Source organism: Papio anubis, chromosome 2 (genome assembly GCF_008728515.1).
Source record: "Papio anubis isolate 15944 chromosome 2, Panubis1.0, whole genome shotgun sequence".
Lineage (NCBI taxonomy): Eukaryota > Metazoa > Chordata > Mammalia > Primates > Cercopithecidae > Papio > Papio anubis.
In genome coordinates this window covers 184,879,115-184,901,425 of record NC_044977.1, presented here as the reverse complement: position 1 = coordinate 184,901,425, position 22,311 = coordinate 184,879,115, and the positions used below count along the sequence as shown (strand labels likewise).

The 22,311-nt window shown below is 38.9% G+C and overlaps 1 protein-coding gene across 16 annotated transcripts in view; it reads right to left on the bottom strand.

Moving 5' to 3' along the window:
- The window catches only part of LPP (LIM domain containing preferred translocation partner in lipoma), a 735,767-nt gene that overhangs the window by 61,188 nt on the left and 652,268 nt on the right, over nt 1–22,311 (bottom strand). The window contains exon 11 of one of the 16 annotated variants that reach the window (XM_031662901.1): nt 9,411–13,764. The exons of the other annotated variants lie outside the window; for them this stretch is intronic. Coding sequence (XP_031518761.1) covers nt 13,399–13,764 — 366 coding nt within the window. The 3' untranslated portion in view covers nt 9,411–13,398. Of the gene's footprint in view, nt 1–9,410; nt 13,765–22,311 lie in introns of those variants that run through there. 16 annotated transcript variants of the gene reach the window in all.

Below are 22,311 nucleotides of genomic sequence, written 5' to 3'. Positions count from 1 at the left end.
TGTGAAATGGTAGCTCCTTGCCACTGAAGATGGTGAAGCAGAACCCTGATAACCACCTACTTGGAAAACTATAAAGGGGACTCTTTCACTGGGTGGGAGACTTTTCTAAATAGCAGCTGTCTAGAAAACAGTAAAGGGTGTTATCGTATTAGATTGTGATTGCTGGCTAACAATCTCAGTGGCATAAATCAACGAACATTTACTATCTCACAGTTTCTGAGGGTCCAGGCATGACTTTGGCTGGGTCCTCTACTCAGAGTCTCACCGGCTATAATCAGAGTGTCAGCTGAGAAGCATTCTCATCCGGAGGGTTGGCTGTGGAAGAATCTTTTCCAGGCACATTCAGATTATTGGCAGAATTCATTTCCTTGTGGGTATATGAGTCAGGATCCTAGCTTTTTGTTGGCTGCCAGCTGGAAGCTGTCCTCAGCTCCTAAAGGTTGCTCACTGCTCCTTGCCTCATGAGCGTCTTCCATATGGTCACTCATTTCCCCCAAGCTGTCAAGGAGAGTCTCTCTATCTGCTGAGATGGACTCGTATGTCACAAAATGTAATCATGGTAAGTTACACCCCAACACCTTTGCCTTCTTCTGTTGATTAGAAGCAAGTTACAGGTTCACCTGCACTCAAGGAGAGGTATTACACAGAGATGTAAGCACCAGGAGGCAGGGGTCATTGGAGGTCACCCTAGAGCCTGTCCTCCACAAGTATCTACGGAGAAAATTTAAGGTCCTATCCAACTTGCCCTTCCAATATCCCAGAATAAATACTACACCTTCCCACCTACTGCAGCCTCATTAAAATCTATGAGACACATATATAGCACATCTTTATGAGATCCTCTGTTAATTGTTCTGAGGGAAGGAGGTGGTAATGCATACTCAGAAAATGGAGGGCTTAGCCCATATGGCCTGCAACAGTCATCTTTATGATACATATTAAGGTACATGTAGCTCAATACATTATCTGAATCAAAGAAGTTGCTGTGCATTTATCAGGGAGAAAGAGCTGATTGAAAGTCAGAAGACTTGGGTTCTCATTCAGTTCTTCCCTAGACTCACTGTGTGATCCTGTGCAAGTTATGTCTAAAATACTATAAATTCAAAATTAAGGTAAAGAAAAACCCAAGGGTACTGAGAGATCTCTTTAACCTGGGTGTCCACTCAATCTATGCAGTGTATATGGAACACAGGAAAGAAAGAGGCTGCGTGGCCAGGCCCGCAGGGTTATCTCCTTGTCCTCCAGGCTCCCTGCTTTGAAAGTGTATCCTTGTTACATGCTACAGAGGGGGAAGCACCCAGCTAGAGACCAAAATGTCACTTTAAATTAAGGCAAGTGGGACTGAGCTGAGACCTGGATGGCTCAGAACAAAAGGGATCAGGAATCAGCTGTTGGGGCAACTACTCCTAAGAGACTCCTCTCTCTCCTAACTGCTGGGACTGAACCCTTTGAGCCCCAATGCTTGATTTTGCTCTCCTGATAAATGTCTAGATATGACCATGCTGCTCTCAGTCTTTGCACTCTTGATGGCTTCACACTTGTAGTGGTGTCATCATGTCTTTTGGGATGAACTGCCCAGTTCCTCCTTCCCCATCTTTGCCAACTCCAGTGATTTGGACCAGAATACATTAAAATATGGAACTATTGCCAGGTACTATCTCCTAGTAGACCCTTGTACATTCTGGCAAACATAGCAGAATGATAGAGAAATCTCGGCATCCCCCCACAGATGACCTTTATAATTCAGCCTACAGATCTTTGCTACAAATAATACTCAATGTAATAATCCAGAAGTCTATTGAGCACCTGTTGTAATATACACAGTACTACCGGATTGAGGTTTCACAAAAACTCTATGCAATTTCAATATTTCCAAGTCTCAAAGGACAGTTAATTTGTGAAGCAACAGTCAGCTGGACTCAACAACAATCCAGAGTAAGCACAGAATGTAAATGAATTTCTGCAGTGTCCAATAAACTCGGCCCATAACGCTGAGCTTCTTACTATGTAATAGGAAAAATCGCCATGTCAGCTCTGAGCATCACTGAATTTTATAGGTAGATGTGGAGACCTCTTGGATTTTCTCAGTGTATAGAAAGTTGTTCCAAAACATAACCTTCTTCCCTATTTCCCAAGTGTGTTTGTTCGTTAGTGGGGGGGAGGGGTGGGGAAACATTTTTTTTTTTTTTTTTTGAGACGGAGTTTCACTCTGTCGCCCAGGCTGGAGTGCAGTGGTGCGATCTTGGCTCACTGCAACCTCTGCCTCCCAGGTTCAAGCGATTCTCCTGCCTCAGCCTTCTGAGTAGTTGGGACTACAGACATGTGCCACCACACCTGGCTAATTTTTTGTATTTTTTTAGTGGAGACGGATTTCACCATGTTAGCCAGGATGGTCTTGATCTCCTGACCTCGTGATCTGCCCGCCTCGGCCTCCCAAAGGGCTGGGATTACAGGCGTGAGCCACCGCGCCTGGTTGAGCCTTTTTTTTTTTTTTTTTTTAAATAGCGCTTATTCTTTTTTTCAGCCTATAAGTTCCAATAATTAAAAATGAGTTTCCTCATTCTATATTCTTTACAATCAGTGTAAAACCTCACTCATACTTGGAAATTCTAAAGATCTTTTGTTTTGTTTGGTGTGTATGGAAATTACATAAAATGTCCATTTCTATTTTTCACACAGGGACGCCATCAGCCATTATATTTTCACAGAGCTTATTTCATATCTCTTACATTTATACATGATGATTTAGGTGATTCATACTTTCAAAAGTTTCTATATATATATTTTATATATATATATATATATTTTAAATGAGATGGGGCTTCGCCATGTTGTCCAGGTTGTTCTCAAACTCCTGGACTCAAGCGATCTGCCTGCCTCAGTCTCTCAAAGTGCTAGGATTATATATATATATACTTTTTTTTTTTTTTTTTTTTTTTGAGACGGAGTCTCGCTCTGTCGCCCAGCCTGAAGTGCAGTGGTGTGATCTCGGCTCACTGCAAGCTCTGTCTCCTGCATTCACGCCATTCTCCTGCCTCAGCCTGCCAATATATCTTTTAATCTGCAAACTATCCCATGTGTCTGGAGGGCAAGAGTTACTGTTTTACAGAAGTGAAAAACTGAAGCTTCAAGGCACTATTCAGGGTCACATCGTGAGTAAGTAGCCAAGCTGGTGTGAGGACTCAGGTCATCCAACTGCTAAGTGTGAACTTTTTCAAACCCAATATGTATATTGCCCAAGATAATAGGATTTCAGGTGTCGACGTGGCCATTTTTAGCCACATATACTTGGATTCTTTCATTTCTCCTCTCTGAGCTTCTGATTCTTTATTAGTAACATGCAGCTGGTAATATCTGAAGTTTGTACCTCACACAATGGCTCTAAGTATTAAAGGAAAAGATGTATGGCATTGGGTCTTCAACTGCAAAGTGTTAAACATTTGTATAAGAATATTATGACTAGGGGCATGGGGCACGCATAGAGGTTTTGGGAGGTGAGTGGGTGACTCCCACTGGACAGAAATGGTTAAGATTGTGTGTAAGTGGAATGAGGCTACGGGAACTGGCCTTGTAGATCATAGTAACTTGAACTGTGAGAAGATTCCCATGAAGGGACAAAGGGGTAGGCAAGTCATCGAGACAAGGACCATTAGTTTGCTATTCCCGTAAGAGGTTGGAAGGTATGGTGATTAATAGGAGAGGAGAGGAGGTGGAGGGAGTATCGCTCTTCTTCAGATGTGATAAAAAATGACAGGAATTAGAGAAGGGTTCCAAAAACTAATGCTAATATAAGATTACTGTGCTTAGAAAAACAGTATCCCATTTGTTTCTCATTCAGCAGCCAAACATAAAATCTCCTATGTGCTGGACACAATGCGGGTATAGAGATAAATGAGAGGTGGCCCTTGCTGACCAAAGATCGCTATCTAGGAGGAGAAAGAAATACCAACAAAAATATAGATATTTTGAGAAGTATGTAATACTAGAGGCACTAAGTTAGATAATGTTATGTATATAACATATACATACATTCACACTATATATTACATACATAACACCTAAAACACAATATATAATATTGTTTAAATAACAAACATGACAATCACTATATTTATAGGAGACAGGCCCAAGGTAATGATTAGGTTACATGTGTCATCTCATTGAATCCCTGCAACGACCCAAGGAGATACTAGTTTCCCTAATGATTCTCGTTAAACAGACGAGAAAACTGAGGCTCAAGGAGTTCTCTTAACCTGCCCAGGTCACATGACTGGGAAGGATGCAGCTGGGGTTCATTTCTTTCTTTCTTTTTTTTTTTTTGAGATGGAATTTCGTTCTTGTTGCCAGGCTAGAGTGCAATGGCCTGATCTCTGCTCACTGAAACCTCTGCCTCCCGAGTTCAAGCGATTCTCCTGCCTCGGCCTCCCAAGTAGCTAGGACTACAGGTGCCTGCCACCACGCCCAGCTAATTTTTTTTTGTATTTTCAGTAGAGACGGGGTTTCACCATGTTGGCCAGGGTGGTCTCGAACTCCCGACCTCAGGTGATCTGCCCACCTCAGCCTCCCAAAGTGCTGGGATTACAGGCGTGAGCCACTGCACGCAGCTTGGGTTCTAATTCCAGCTCAGGCTGCCTCACTCCGGAACTGAGACTCTTAGCTCCTTCTCCTCCAGCACTCCCTTTTCCCTCCCAGCTTCTTTCTCTCCCAGCACATACTTCCTTCCAATATTCTATATAACTTGCCAATTATTTTGTTTATTGTGTCCCCACTAGAATGTAAACTCCACCAGGGTAATATTTTTTTGTCTGTTTTCTTTACTGCTGAACACTCAAGAACTAAAGCGCCGCCTAGGACACAGTATGTGCTCAATAATATTTACCGAGCAGAAAAATGAATAAATGTTATACTCTATCCCATTGTGAGTCTGTCTCATTAGGGAAAAATGTGGTCAGATGGAAATATTTAGAAGAAGGATGAGATGTACCATACAAAGGTAGACAGAGAGGAAGGTAGGAGAATGGAAAACATTCTGTATATAAAGACTGAAAGGCAGGTGGTCGGGAAGCAGATGGGAGGAGCAGGGGTTGTTTGTGGGTTAGTGAAGAGGACGATGAGAGATTTACAGTCCACATTCCAGCAGGCACTTGGCTCAGAACACTCAGAAAGCTCTGAATTCACTCCCGTAACGCTGTTACATAGCTGGAGAAAGGAATCTTCCCCCCACCCCTGCCCCCACCATTTGGCTCTGGCCTTCATCTCCTTCTAGAGATGGGGCACAAGACTCCCAATATTTTCCGTCTCTCTGCTCCCCTCCCTGTTGCGGAAGTGTTGCCCAGCTTCAACCCCACTTCCTTTCATGCTGCCAATGATTTTGCCAGGTCGAACTCCAGTCATTACATCTTCTAACAAGAATGAAACTGAGTTAAGACTTCTCTCTTTACCCAGGTTTCTGATTCTGCTGTGTAGAATCACCATATGATGGAGATAGTCATGGTTCCCTCTAAAGCTGCTGTGATGTTGTCTGTACTATTTATACAGGCAGGGAAATAAATGTATGGGGTCATGTGCCGTGGGGCGGAAAACCGTCTTCTCGAAATCGTGTGTCTGATATGTGTGTCTCACTATTATTCTAGTCTTATTTCAAAAGAACATGCTGGGTTGGATGTCAGATGAGGTACAAGTCCTAGGTCTATTAATTACTCACTATGTGATCTGGAACGGTCCTATCTAAATCTTAGATTCCCTGCTTGAAAATGAAGATGACCTGAGAGAGGTGGTTGTGGCTAGCTTCTTTTGATGTTCATGTCAGCTCTAATAATCCATTCCATTCATATGAAAATTGCTCAGATCTCCTATACAATCAGTCTCCTTTAAAAAGCCCGCAGTCACAGGAACTGCTTGCACCAGCATTCCACATAAGGTTTCTGCCATTTATTCATTTACTTTTTCATTACGTATTCTCTTAACAGTACAGTGTGTGAGGAACTACCCTAAGCCTGATCAGGGAAGAGACAGGAGAAGATAAGATAGGACCTTATCATCATCATGAAGTTTAATATCAAGTAGTAGAGATAAGGCATATTCAACTATGTAACAACACAAGTCAGAAAGTGATTAAAGATGACATAGAGAGGTACAGACATGAGAGTGAGGGGTCCAGAGAAGACTGTCACTTTCAGCCAGGACAATTAGGGCAATATGTTTTTGAGGCAGAGGTATTTGAGTTGAGTCTTAAAGAACAAGGTACATGCTCGTGGTGCCGGTGTGGGGAGCGTGGGGGAGGGAATTCCAGGCAGAGAAAACAAGATGAGCAAAGACAGTGATAAGAAAGCCTACAGCTAATGTTAAGGGGGGATGAAGGGAGTTAAGAGGAACCCACGGAGTAAGACCATGGAGGGCCTAGAGTAACTATCTAAGATATCTAGATATTATTTGATAGTTATTCTGCATTGCACATTTCTCTTTGTATACAGTTTTCTGCCTATTAAAATGTCTATCTTAAAATGTACTGACCATGTAGTACTAAAAATAGAACTTTCCAGATGAAACCCTCAGCTATTTACTGCTGAAAGCTAATGGGGCAAGAATCGACACGAGGATAACAGGATGTCTCCCATAAGGAAACCCTGCAGAAACCACAGAGCGTTTTGTTAGCCCCTCACCCAAAACAAACATATATTGGATCCACTTGCAAATGGTAAAAAACTTGAGTGAGTAGGAAAGCATAGGCTTCTCTTTCTTTAGAGGTAACCTGTCCACTGGAGAGTCTACAAGTGTTTGCAAGTAGACTGTCCTCTCCAGTTCATCCTCTGCAGCTGCTCCTGAACCAAAATAAGTAACAGGCATTCCAGTACAAGTTGTACTCTACATAGAGCAGCACATAAAGACCCATAGGAGGGCAGGGTGAGAGGCTGAGGGGGCAGAGGGAGGAAAGAAAGGGTAGGTATGATTATGTCAGCAGGTATCTTTGGTAGCCAGAAAATATCTCGTACATTCTGCTTGAGTGTGGTGGCACACACAGAAAAAAAAAAACGTGTCCTCCTTCTGTCAACATCAACAGTATGGGAACGGGACATCTCTGTGCCTCAGTCAAGGTGGGAGCAGAGATTTCCCTTAAGATTGCCTTTAAATCTTAAGCACCTGGCAAAACAACAAACAAACGACAAAAACAAACAAACAAAAACCATAAGCTGAAATGTGTGTGTATGTGTCTTTTTCTAAATACCCATGGCAAAGGCTTGCAAAGGAAGAAGTCAGTTAATGCTGTGTGGACCCTTGGCTGGGGAGCGGAGTTTTCAAGGTGCCCCTGGTATCTTCAAGAGCAGAGACATATACATTTCATTACTCTCTCACTCTCAGAACCCTGTAGCCTGCCAAATTGAGGATAATAGCAATAGAGTCACACTTCAGATACACGTTTCCTGTCTCGGGAGAGCATGAGCCCGTTGCTTACCCTTCCTTAGCAGTATATACACCCAACTCTTGAGTTGACTAGTTAACCATAGTGCTTTCAGAACTAGTTAACCTCAGTGCTTTGGGACCTTCACAGTACTTCCTTCTGAACTTCTGTGCTGTGACAGCTTTCTTCACCACCATACTCCAGTGATCCTACACACACACACACACACACACACACACACACACACACACAGAGAGAGAGAGAGAGAAAGGCTGGGACTACTGCATCTATACAAAGACAAAGGCAGCATAGATGGTCACTATTCTATGACTTTATCATAATGACATTTAAAAACAATCATTGATGATATTCATAATCAGTCCTAACTTTGGCAAATGATTTTATAGTTCAAAAAGAACTTTCAAAGTCAGACATGCACAGAATGTGTTGGGATGACCAAAACATAAGCAGAAAAGGCAAATGTTTTCTAGCCATTTTGCAGCTGCTTTTGGTCACGTAAGATGAATTTCTGCTAATCCATAAAAGCAGCATGATTCTCAGATGTCCCTTCATTCATCATTCCCAGCACCAATATCCCACCCTACTTGAGGATTCTAAAGCTTGGTATGTCATCATCACCTTGGCCTTTGATGGCTAAATTTATGAAGGCGGCTGTGAGATTTCACTTCGGAACTCAGATGAAGCCAGATAAATGTGCCAAAGATGACACTGGACATATGGTACTTAAAAACGATTCTGACGGCACTCAGAATAAGCAAGTCTGCTGATCCCACATCTGTGGTGATGTAGCTGACATACCATTCAGCACAAAATAACCACTCCCTCAGGCATCCCAGGTTCACAGTTTTGCACCTGGTTCAAGGAGAGTTAGAGTTCTTTGAGAACTACATTACTCCCAGCAGGTCACAGACCAACTCAAGGAGATACCATCCCCAAACAGCCATTCCCAGTGCCCTACAAGCAGCTGTCATTCTAGGTCAGTACTATTCAACAGGATCCTCTGCGATAATGGAATAGTTTTCTGCAATATGGTAGTTACTACCATAAGTGATTCTTGAGCATTTGAAATGTGGCTCGTATGACTAAGGAGCTAAAATTTTAACTTAATTTCATTCTGATTAGCTCTAATTTAAAGAAGCCACATGTGGCTAGTAACTATCATATAGGACAGTCCAGTGCTAGATCATCGATATGCACATCTTCATTCTATTGCTACTGCATTCTACATTCTACTTCATTCTACTCTACCAGGAATCATTTCCTGTAAATCTCACATCATCCAAATGAGTGAATGTACTTTTCAGAAGACAACGCTGGGGCTACAGAGGATAAATTACCAGCTTAAAATCACACTGCTAGTATACAGTAGAGCCAGAATTACAATGTAACTCTCTTGGTTATTTTTCTGGCTCTCCTTCTACTTAAATACACATTTTTGAGATGAAAGTATGAGACAAATGGATTATTATAAGTAAAATCATGGCTTCTAACTTCCCGTTTTCTCCTTAACATTAATGACTTTGGTAGTGGAATATACTTAAGATCTAATGGTTTTGAGAATCAGCAACAGTAACAACAAAAGTGAGTCATAGAGATGGGAAAGATAAACATAGGGAGGAATATAAAAGTTTATGACTAACAACAGAATTGGCAAGTTGAAGACATTAAGAAACATAGATGCATTAAAATTTATTATTAATTTCATAATATTTTTGTACTAATACAAATTATGCAAAAACCTCCAAAACCTCCAACAGAATCTTTACCAACTGACCACTATAATTCTACATATTTCTTCTGTTATTCTCTGAATTTATTTAAGTTTATTTGTTCTTTGTCTGTCTATACTAGAGCAGTTATAGATTGCCATAAAATCCAAAAGTATTTTGAAGTCATGGGAATGCAAACCAGCCTTAGTAAAACAAAACATTTTCATTTGTTTTACTTGTTCTTTTTTTTATTATCATTTACAACATAGACATTGTGTTTGTTTTTTTTCTGCTCCCCCCAAGTCTGTACCCAATAAAAATTGTTTCCGAACTGGAATGCCAACTTTCCATTCAAATTCTATTTTATTTAATATCCTGGGGTGAGCTCTCTTTAAAAGAAAGGTCTACAATGGAGCTTGAATGGACATAATGTTAAAACAGCAAGATAAACCATGCTGCAGCCCTATGAACCTCTCAAGCTTAGACGGCATTAGGAGGAGATCCTTCAAATGACAAAGGTCCAGCTTCAGCAAAGTAAGATGCTTTCTCTCTGGCTACTATGGGAAAGTTATTTACTGACCCTGAAAACATTTATTTTCACCCATTTCTTCTAGAAAGGCTAAGAAATATCACACCTTCTTGCCACATTACCTTGATTATTATACTGGCTCACTCCTTTCTGGCTCACAGATTGGCTGGAATTCTAAATATGGCTTTTGGAAGGAAGTAATTGAATCATAAAATGTCCAAGTATCTCTACAGAAAAATAAATGTCATCTAGCCCATGACCAGGCTTTTGCACACACACACAAAACCTGCCCTAATATAAAGTTTACAGTTTTCTGTATTAAAAAAGAACAAATAAACAACAATAAAAAACTATAAAGGGGGATTTACTTTAGAGGGATTTCACACTGACATAAGAAAGAATTTCCTGTACATATGGTCCCCAATTTTAGACACAATGCATTCCTGGAAATTGTATCATAAAGCAGATCACCAGAAGGGAAAGCTGTGATTGTGCCTGCTTCTTTCATTCAACAAACACCTACTGAATGCCCACTATGTCCCAGGCATAATGACAAGCTCTGCCCTGTTCACATGGCCTAAAAAACGATCAGTGCATCCGAATGGGTAAGGCATTAAGAACAGAAATACGTGTTTATGAGGCTGTCAAATGAGCATGGCATCACAGTGAGAAGGACTGGGGGCCTCCAGGACACTCTTTCCACCACGGCGCATGGACCTTCATCGTATACTTCCCCAAAGTGTGGCAGAGATGTCTTGTTTCTCCCTTATTTTCCAGATATCCCATAAATAGATGCCATGTGACACCGGTGACCCAAATCACAGTGGAATTTCAGTGCTCTCGTCAATCGTCTGTCCCTTCCAAAACTCTTGATCCGTTTCTTCCTGAGTTTGTCTCAGACCTTCCTGAAACCTTAAGCCTCCAAATCCAGGCTCACTTCTCCTAGCCCAAGTAGCTTAATTTTTTTTTTTTATATCTGAGAAGAGAGTTTTTATATGCTACACCCTCCAACATTGCTTCACTTCACTTCAAAGAGCCCTTGTCATCATTTAATGACCTGCCTGTTCTTCCTGTATCAGAAGAGGAAGTGGACCCAATCATTTCCAAGACAACTTAGCTATTAGAGACCCTTTTGGTGCCAAGGTTCCATGCTTCTGAAACCTGTGACAGTATATTATTACATCCTGAGTCTTTAGGAAGAGCAGAAAACAGCCACTCTTTCGTATTCTAGAGAAAAATGAGACATCAGGGAGCGAACAGCATCTTAGGGGGCTACCACTTTCATTGTTATGGACAAAATTCAGCCCACGTAGAAATAAATCAATAGATCATAATGTATTCCCAAGGAAAAAATTGGATTCGCCATACGAAAGTTGTTTAAGGATGCTGTCTGCAACATTAATATGTAAGAATAGAAGAATGAGTAAAACAAAATGGTCTAACAACAAGTATTAATGTTATACAAGCATTAAAAACCAGGTTCTCAGAAAATACATCTGAGAAGATATGGGAAAATGTCTCTGAGAATAAAATAGATTTGGAATAAAACCAACACATATATTGTAATATGTACATATATGCCATATATAAGCATAAATATGTAAATTGTGTCTAATATATAAATGAATACATTCACTACATCTGCACATATATTATTGTAATTTTATTTTAAAAGAAGAAGGAAAAAGAAAAAGATTAGCAGTTTAGCTATTTTTAAGTGTTAAGAGTGACTTATAATAAATTATGGGTTTACAGGTGATTTTGAAATTTATCCTTTTGGAAATGTGTTTCTGTAAAAAAGATGAACATCATAATAAAGAATATCTACAATGATGAATCTTAACATTGGAATGACCTTGGGGAGCTTTAAAAAAATACTGATGTCTGTGACCAAACCCAGATATTCTGACTTAAGTGATCTAGGATGCTGCCTGGGTATCAGAGTTTTAAAACTATCCAGCTAATTCGAAATATTTAGCTACAATCGAGAACCACTATTATAAAAACATGTTTCTTTTTAACTATGTGCATTATTTATTTTAAATATACACATTCAAAAGAATTCAACATGTAACTAAAAGTTACATTCATTAGGATTTTTCCAACTGAAATTGAAAAAAAAGAAAAAATCAGAGGGTACAGAGAGGAATGGAAGAGAGAGCTGTACCAGAAACCTAAACATGATGGTCACTTGTGCTGTCTAGTAACCAGGACAAAAAACAGAATATGAATCAAAAAAAGACAATTTCTGTTAAAGAAGTTTAACATGAATTATAAGAGGAAATCATCTCATATATGTAAAAGATGACATTGACATGATGGAAAACATATTTATTAACAGTTTCGTAGATAATACAGAGACATTTTCTTATACAAGTTTCTTATACTAACTTCTTATAAAAGCCAAGGTACAATGATGTTGATTTTGTGAAAACATTTCAGTAGTGAACTCAGTGAAGTAGTCTGGACTTACTGGAGTTAACGCTGTTTTCATTTACAATAAAAAGGATTATTTAAGAACACTAAAAATGAAAAAATGTATTATCCTTTTAATGTAACTTCCATTTATCTGTAACACAGAAGTTAATTTCTCAGTTAAGCACTTTGTGGTATGTAGATAGGACAGATTTAGGAAATTAAGTTGGGATATGTTAGAAATGGGCTGTAGCGAGGAGAAGGCAAACATACAGAATGTAGGAATTCACATCCACATACATGAAAGTAGGCTTTTGGAGAAGAATATTGCTGTGTACTTTTGAGAAGAGTATTCCTCCTTTTACACCAGTGAGTGCACCCAGATACACACAGACACAGACACAAAGAGACACACACTTTTTGTTTTTTCATGATAACTTCCAAAGTAAATGTCTAAATATTAGACTCCAAATAACTTGACATTTTCAGCCTGACTCTCCTCTCTGTTCTTGATTCAGTTGAACACATACACACACACACACACACACACACACACACACACACACACACACACACACGAACACCAGTTTGTGGGATGGCAAAACACATCAGGGAGTATAGTAAAGAAGTTCCAAAGGGGAAAAGCTTTTTTTGACTTTTAGCACATAAGCAATAATTTATTGCTAACAGCAGTTAATGTAATGGTTTGAGAAATGTGATTACCACACTTCCTTGGGAGAATCTGCTAAAAACAAAACTAACCCTATTACACAACAGTGAAAATAAGTCCAGAGTCTTGTGGACTATCCATGTGTAGCTGAAGTCACAGACACTGTGTAACCTTCTGAAATCTCTAGTCTGCTTCAAGTTAGTGCACAAAGCTTCCCTTTCAGGTAAGATGGACGGAGATCTTAATCGCTTCAGCTTTTAAACTGATGGCTGGCAGAGTTAGTGGCTTGAGATACAGATTTGGGCACACTCCTCCAGTTCTAACAAACCTTCCCGTGGACCACCAAAGGTGAGTTTGCCATTCAAAGACTCCCTCATAAGCCAGTCCTAAACTATCTTTCTACTTTTATGTCTTAGTTCCTTCTCATTCCTGCCCCTCTGCCTGAGTCATCGCCATCCATGTGTTCATTTTTTCCACCTCCAATACCTGGCTGAAGCTCACCTTTCCTTTTCCTCATTCCCACCAAACACCATGTGTCAAAGATCATACTAGTCTTTAAAATCCAGGACCCACCTCCTCCACAAAGTATTCCCTAATCGTGTAGTTAGAATACATTCCTTCCTCACTCAGTTTTATGTTTCTATTACAATACCCTTCAACAAAGTCCATTTTCATTTTTTTGAAAGCTACATTTTTTCCTTCCTTTTATCAATGCCCAGGGTGTGGGTCTTGTCATGTGAATCCTGTAGGATGAGGATGTACAGTGAGGCATGCAATAGGTATTCAGGGTTTTTTTTTTTTTTTTTTTAATAGCGAAATCTTGGGTGCACATGGACATAAAGATGGGAATAACAGACTCTTGGGAATTCCAAAAGGAAGGAAGGAAGCAGGGGGAGAAAGGGCTGAGAAACTTCCTGTCAGGTATTATGTTCACAATGTGGATGATGGGATTGATAGAAGCCCAAACTTCAGCATCACACTGTATATCCTTGTAACCAACCTGCACATGTATCCCCAAGATCTAAAATTGAAATTAAAACAAAAAGATAAAGTGTTTAGCATTTTAAGACCTGACTAATCAGATAGTGTCATACAGGAAGAGATGGCAAAAACTTGTAAGTAACAAACACACACGCGCGCGCGCACACACACACACACACACACGGCCCCCATGAGTTGCAACTCTTTAGAGAGAAAGGTAAACAAATTATTAAATTATCATCAACTGAATTCTCATGACAATTACCAGACAATTATCTTCATAATAAATTGTCTTCTCTTCCAACAGCCAAAGTTAAATGGAAAACAGATCTGACCAGAAAAAGCCTGGGAAGGAAGCTGGTATATATTAGATATTTGTAAGGAGTTGGGCACTTCAAATATATTATCCAATATTAACAACTCTGAAAAGTTCCGTTTCTGAAGAGACTGAGCCTCGGAGAGGTTAAGCAATTTGCCCAAGGCTACATTGTTAGGAAATAAAGCTGGGATATAAACCTGGGGCAGTAGAACTACAAAGTCTAAACTCTTTCCATCCTACCAAGCTGCCTCTCGCATATAAATAGCTCAGAATGTAACTGAAGATTAATAGGAGAGTGATTCTCAAACTGCTTTATATTTTTGCAGGGCCTTAGAGTAACACCTGTCCAACTGACATGGAACCATGAAAGCTCAGAGTCTTGTGGACTATCCATGTGTAGTTGAAGTCACAGACACTACGTAATCTTCTAAAATCTCTAGTCTGAGAGATTCAAGGTAGGGAATAGCTCGAGAGAAAAAATACCAATAGAAACTATTATAATACTCAGAAGAGCCTGAACATCAATAAACTGAGGATACATACTATCAACTATTAAATAGTTCTGACAGATTACACGTATTATATGTTATTATTCACAAAAAGCATTATTAGTTGTACTGGGGAAAAAGGAGGATTAATTAGAAGTTATGAAACTTGGAATTCAGTTCAGAAAACCATGAACTTGCTGTGGTGTCTTGAGCAAGTCATTTTTCTTGCTGGGGTGACATTTGTGCCTGTTTGCTCAATACCAGGATTGATTACATGATATGCACCCATTACTTCTAACATTCTGTAAGCCTGAAGTTACTAACTTGTAGACCTATAGGATCTCACTAGCAAAAAGGAGAGATTCTGCTCATGCCTGCACTCTGCACATATTTGATATGCCTTAGAATGCGATCCCTGCAACTTTCCTAAAAGCATTTATAGCCAGTTGAGATACTAAGATAATAATTGTGCATAAGAACAAAAATGTAAACTTTTAAACAGGTGTCTGGAGGTGGTTCCCTTGCTGCATTCCTTTGCAGTGAGCCCAGACATTTCCTTGCCTTATAGTATCTGTTTCTCCACCTCAGGTTAGGATTTGAAATTTTAGTTTTGAGACAAACACAGGATCTGGCTTTCCATTTTTGTTCTATGTACAAAGTGAAGTTAAAATCATTTCAAATTCAAACAGGACTCCCCTCCGTCCCACAGCTCACAAGAATTCTAACAGGGTTGGGTTTTGTTTGCCGGCAGGGAGTGGCAGTAGCAGTGAAAATGCTTGTCAAATGGAAGAAGGTGTGATATGCTTCAGGAAAGAAAATTGCCAGGAGAAAGAAGGATAGAAAACACGGCATACAAATTGAAACAGCTGCAGAAGAGACATCCAGTTTGTTATATCCATTTGTGTATCACTATAATACAGAACTAAGTGTTTTAACAGCCCTTTTGAAATGTGAAAATGGATCTTCCATCGATTCAGAGCTATACGCTGGCTCAAACGAGCTCTTGGTCGAAGAGGTCATCTGGTAGGTCACTGCCCACTACTACACACTGGAGTCTACATCAAACTTCGATAAGGCTCTGTGAAAACAGGGCAAGTGCTATGAGGAGACCTGCAGAGGAAGAAACGCACCAGATTCTACTCCAACCCGACTGCTATGATCGCCAGTGCTCTGAACACAGGGCATTTTTACAAGATATCATGAAGAGATGACAGGAAATAGACCCAATTGCCCTGATAACCGTGTTGGCTTCTGTATAAGTTCATTTCAAGTTTATCTGAAAGCAGTCCTGTCTTTTCAAGGAGCCAAATTTTCCCATCTTAATTATTTACAAATACTTGTTTCCATGCAACAATCAAAAAGGCAAAGAAACTCTAGGGTACTGTATGCTTCTCACTACTTACCCTTGAGGAAGAAGAAAAGATCAAAAGTAGCTTTTCTTTACCAATGAAGAAGTTGTTGTCAATATTTTGTAAGCAATTCAGATCATTGCAATATTTCTTGTATTCCTATTCAGTGTTTAGCACTATGCTAAGTATTAGGGATTATATAAGATTTTTATAGTATTTGGGTAAACAAGATTAGTTATTTCATAAAACTTGGTCTTGGGTTCCCAAATCCTTTCAAGTTCTGTTTACTCCTCAGCAAGTAAATAAAAATGTCCATTTCTTTGGCACTGAATCTAAATAGCAGAGAATTTCAGAAAAAGAAGAAAGTAAATAAGAGAGATCTCGGGAAAGGTTTCATTAGGGGGATGCACTGACTCACTACATGTACATGTGATATACATGAAGGGAGGTATAAGCTCTGCCTAAGAGAGTGGAATTGGGAAAGCAAGTCAGAAAAACTTCCCAGAAGACGAGAAGGAATCATTCAGGCCGGGCGCGGTGGCTCACGCCTGTAATCCCAGCACTTTGGGAGGCCGAGGCAGGTGGATCACGAGGTCAGGAGATCAAGACCATCTTAGTTAACACGGTGAAACCCCATCTCTACTAAAAATACAAAAAAATTAGCTGGGCGTGGTGGCGGGCGCCTGTAGTCCCAGCTACTCGGGAGGCTGAGGCAGGAGAATGGTGTGAACCTCGGAGGCGGAGCTTGCCGTGAGCCGAGATTGTGCCACTGCACTCCAGCCTGGGCAACAGAGTGAGACTCTATCTCAAAAACAAAAACAAAAACAAAAAAAGAGAAGGAAGCCTTATACTTCAGGCTTAGATAGAGAATAAAAGCAATGACCATTGTGTAGAAAAATGTCTATACAGCAGTTTGTAGTTTATCAATTATAGTTTCTGATTTCATATCAATAATGTCATTTGAAAAAAGGTCAAAAGTGGCCAGAAATTTTACTCAATGTAAAGGAAAAATTTTAAAATCACCTGAGTTTGATGTATAATCATTTTTCTCTTATGAAATTTACTTTTGGATACTGTCTGAACAGAATCACAATGAAGTAAGTGATTTGTTGATGCAAAGACCCTCAGTAATGAAATCTGCTTCCCTGTGGCTTGCAGGAGAACCTGCCTGTAGTCCACCATTGGCTTGAGGTAGAGAAAACAGCTAGTCTTCCCTGAACAGTTGCCAAGGAAACAGCCAGTTTTGTGACATTATGGTCAGATTAAAGGAAAGCAGACTGACCCTGTAACAATGCCATTGGAAGACCAGCTGCTTGGAAAATCGCAATAATTATCCAAAGTCTTTTACAACACACATACAACAGAAAATCTAAACCAACACACACAAGCAGGAAAACAGTTTTTTTCCCCATCAAATCCATTGTGGAGTTCTTGCCTAAGCATAAGAGTCAATTACTGCTGCTCCTTCATTTTTTTTTTTTTTCTAAAGGGAGATAGAATCTTCTAGTATTTTGTCTCACTCAGAGATACAATCTTAAGCCCAGACTTATATTATTTTAACTAACATCAGCCAGAAAGGAAGTGAGTCTAAGATGAAGTGCTTTAAACCCAAACCTATAACTGGCTCTACAGTCCTTGAACATCTTGGTTCTCTATATCATATATACTTGAGAATAGATATAAAATCCAGAAAGTCTAATTATGCTTGTATTGTATTGATGTGTTCACTGAAATGCCAGAAAAGTATCCAGGGGCCTAGGAGCTGGCTTCAATATAAGGAGGTGGGGTTAGCTTTGGAACTAACTCCAAATAGCATAATAAAGATTGCTTATCCATATGGTAAATACTGCAGTGAAGTGTTAGGGGCACTAAATTCTGGTCATTTCCATTGGACAAGTATTTATTTAGTGTCAGATGCCAATACATGTTGGCTAAATGTAATAATAACTAGTATTTATTAAGCTTTTATTGTGTGTGAGGCACTAAATTGACTGATGTGTTTTCTCATTTAATCATCAAATATCAAAGGGAGGAAGACATATCATCATTGTCCCTATTTTACAGATAAAAGCATTCACTGAGTCTTGGAGTTGGGTAAAGTAACTTGTCCAGATCTCCACAGCTCATGGGCAGGGATAGCTTCTGGGCTCTGCCTCTAATGACTTTGCCATATTGACTCTTGAGACGGAGAGACAAATGCAATGCAACGTCCAACTTCCCACAGTAGGTGACACATGAATCATACATCGCTTTTGTTTCCTAAGAGCTAGCAGAAAAATCTGAATTTAAGTGCATGTGTGTGTATGCAAGAGGAAGATGGAATGGAAAATACATCCATTTACAAATAAGTCTTATTCAAGTCACAATGAACCTGATACTACAAGAAAGCAGAGTTTGAGGAACAACAGAATTTTAACAGCATTTGACTTAGAGAAAGTCATTTAATTTACTTGGACAAAAATACATAGAATTCAAGTGTGGAGGCAGTTGGGTGGAATTTCAGTTATTAGAAGTGAATAGAAAAGCTTAATGTTGTAACTTGGCTATTTCCATATGAGAATGGACTACAATTCCGTGAGGAAAGGGGGAAGGGAGATTTAATATTTATTCCTAGGATATTAACTATCTTCACCTCTACTTCTGAATTGAACTAGTGTCATACAAGGAGACTGATGAAGAGAGGTTGTAAAATTTCTCCAAGCTATGTCCTTATTGTCGCTTTTGTGTAATGCATACTATTTTAGTGTATATTTTAGGGCAACCTTCTGGTCTACTAAGTGACAGAGGTAGACCAGTTGACCTCCTAACTAAAGGTCCTTTTGCATCTATTAACATGCTATTGAGATGCACTGCCTGGGACAGATGCTAAATAGACTTGTGTGTGTGTGTGTGTGTGTTGAGATAGAGTCTTACTTTGTTGTCCAGGCTGGAGTGCAGTGGCACAATATCGACTCACTGCAACCTCTGCCTCCCCAGTTCAAGTGATTCTCCTGCCTCAGCCTCCTGAGTATCTGGGATTACAGGCGTGTACCACCATACCCACCTATTTTTTTTGTATTTTTACTAGAGACAGGGTCTCACCATGTTGGCCAGGCTGGTCTCAAACTTCCGACCTCAGGTGATCTGCCCGCGTTGTCATCCCAAAGTGCTGAGATTACAGTTATGAGCCACTCTGCCCAGCCAATAGATGCTTTGTTAACAAAACTTCTCCAGAAGAAAAACTTCCTTTTAAGTATGCTGGATTTGCTCAAGTGGGTCCCCAAACTCAGCAATGGTAATAATCTTATGGAGCCAGGCAATCCCAAGGCGGCAGAGTGCAGCTTTCTGTAGTGTTTAGGGTTATCTAGCCAATAACTGAGTAATGCAACTACAAAAGAATCGAGAACTTGGCTAGACATAGTAGGCATTCAGTGATATGTGGAATCAATAAACACGAATAGTGATTAAGAATTTCATATTCAGGAGATACTACCTGGAATAAAATTTTACCACTACCCATAGCCTTTTAATTTATGAAAACCTCCTTTTATATTTCAATATCAATGACACAAGAATAATAATGATGCTGATTTAACAGATTACTGATGATTACATAAGATCATTCATGCAAAATACTTAGTACAATAAATGGCACAGAATAAAGTATACATCAAATGATATCACTGAAGGACCCAGAATGACATGAGTGACTGAAAAATGGTTGTTACTGCAATGAAATAGCTAAGGTATTTGCTAATCTCACTGGAGTCCAATAGGTTCATTCATATATAAAAAATACATGGAATATAATTTATTTTATTCAAAGACCATTTTTCTAGTTCGATTCATAAATTCTATAGTGTCTGTCTAGCATGAGTCTATAAGCTCCAAATGCTACGTTTGCTGCAATAACTGGTTCCAGGAATTGGGGGAAATAACAGCAAACTTCAAACTGAGTGAGTGGTAGATACAGAAGCTATATTTTGTTAATAATAATCGATCAATCCTTTTATTAGTTTGGGTCCATTCTCCTTCCCTTTCCCTGCCCTCATCGATACTTTTTAAACAGAAAAGCTAAAGGATACAAAAAAGTGTATTTTTTTCCCCAAATCAAACCCGCACCCAGAATGTTAGCTGTTTGGAGTAAAATTTCTTAGATATAATATACACACACACATACAGAAAGCTACAGCGAGCGAGCGAGAGAGTATAATTAGCTCCTGGGCATGGGGGGAAATCTCAAAAATTACCCAGGAATAAGGGAAAAATGTCATTCTAGGGTTAGTCCTTTGAATTATTTAATAATTACATCTACAAAGAGAACACTAATTTACCCCATCAGTGAACATTTTGGAAACTATTTATTTGGTTTTAAAAATATAATCTTTAAAACATCCTCAATATGCACAAGAGAAGGGGAAAGATAAACACAGATGCTAAAGAAACAAACTGAATTGTGCTTTTTTCAGTTCTTCTAGTCATTTTTGCAAATTCCTTCAAAGTATGCATTTAGATCTTTTTATGTTCTGATTACATTCATCATTAAAACATTGGGTAAAATCCACCACTGCTACCATTGTGGAATTGGAGGTTTATGCTAGCTGCAAGAAATACGTTTTCAGAATTCTTTGGTTGCATGAAGAATTCAGTTTGCCCACTGGCACTGCGAGCACCCATAAAAGGAATTGGGGAGCATTGTAATGAAGAATTTTGTAGTGGAAACACACAGAGGAAAAACACAGTAACCAAAATTCTCCAGATTTTACTTTATTTCTTATTGCCTAGATCATCAATTATATGAACTACACCTAATGTTGAAAATAAAACATATTTACACAATGTCTATAAACGTACTCAACCTTGACCTAGGAACAGACCAGGAAGAATGTAAGGGAATAAGAATTCTTTCCACAAAGATCCACTTACTACCTTACAAAAACTTTGGTGAGAAATAAAAGAATGATGAAGACAATATTCTAATTTTCTGTAACGCAAAGGACAAATGCTTGAAGGGAGACGGATGCTCCATTCTCCATGATTTGATTATTATGCATTGCATGTCTGTATCAAAATATCTTATGTACCCCATAAATATTTATACCTACTATGTATCCAATATTTTTTAAGGATTTAAAGAAAAAGAAAACAACAAAAACACAGTGTTCCAATACTCAAACCTTTCAGTGTAACTGAGAGATCTCATTAAGTACATTTACTAGCAAAATTTTACCCCAGGCAAGTCCCTTCCCTTCCCTAAGCCTCAGTTTTCTCACCTATAAGACGAGCAAGTTTTTGACCCCTTGACAGTTTTGGACCCCATGATCTGTAAGGGTCTGTCCTTAACAAATGGTTCTAAGATTATTTCTTTCAGGGCAAAAGACCTGGATATCCCCAGTAATTGCTATAAAACAAGGCCATAGGTTTGTTTCCTAATATAATGACTAAGTTCTATAACCCAATTCTTAGGCACTATCTACACTGCTATACTTAAAGGTTAATATTAAATGATGTCTTCTCCAATATGCTTTTATTAATTTCTCCAATCATAATTTTTCTCTCGCTACTCTTTGAGGGTGTGTGTGTGTGTGTGTGTGTGTGTATGTGTGCGCTATAGCACTTAATCATATTCTAGCTTCCAAGACCCCTAAGGTCAGTAACTTTCCCTTTGCTTTTCATTTCCTAAGTGCCCACTGTATAACAGGTTCTTAGTTAATCTTTGGGGATGTGAATATATATAGTTTTATTATGTTACAGTCTAAACGATATCCTATGGTCACTTAAGATAGGTACATTTTTCTATCAGTTATACTTCATTGAAAATTTTTATATCAATAACTTACTAAAATCATTATATGCACATACATATACCCTATAACTCACACATGTGTGTGTGTTGTATGTATTCTCCTACAAGTAATCAATTCCATTCCTACATCTATACCCTTGAGAAATATTTTATGTATGAAAACCAAAAGACATGTGTTCATAGAAGCATTCTTTGTTGTCATGAACCTAACCATAAATAATTCAAATGTCTACTAATAGAACAAAAAAGTTATGGTATTTTTCATTCAATCAAAAATTGTATAGAATTGAAAATAAATATGGCTTCTGTATAAGATGGAGAAAATTAAAAGAGCACTACTCCCACCCATACAACAATTTAAAACAAACCAGACAGTATGCAAATCTACAACCAGTTTTGAATCCACAGAGAACTGAGGCTGCAGAACAACCAACTACAGTAGTGTCCCTTTATCCGTGGAAGATACCTTCCGAGACCGCCAGTAGATACTGAAACTATGGATACAACCTAACCCCTATACACACTGGTTTTTCCTATACATACATACTTATGATAAAGTTTAATTTATAAATTAGACACACAAAAAGATTAATAGCAATAGCTAATAATAAAATAGAACAATTATAGCAATATCCTGTAATAAAAG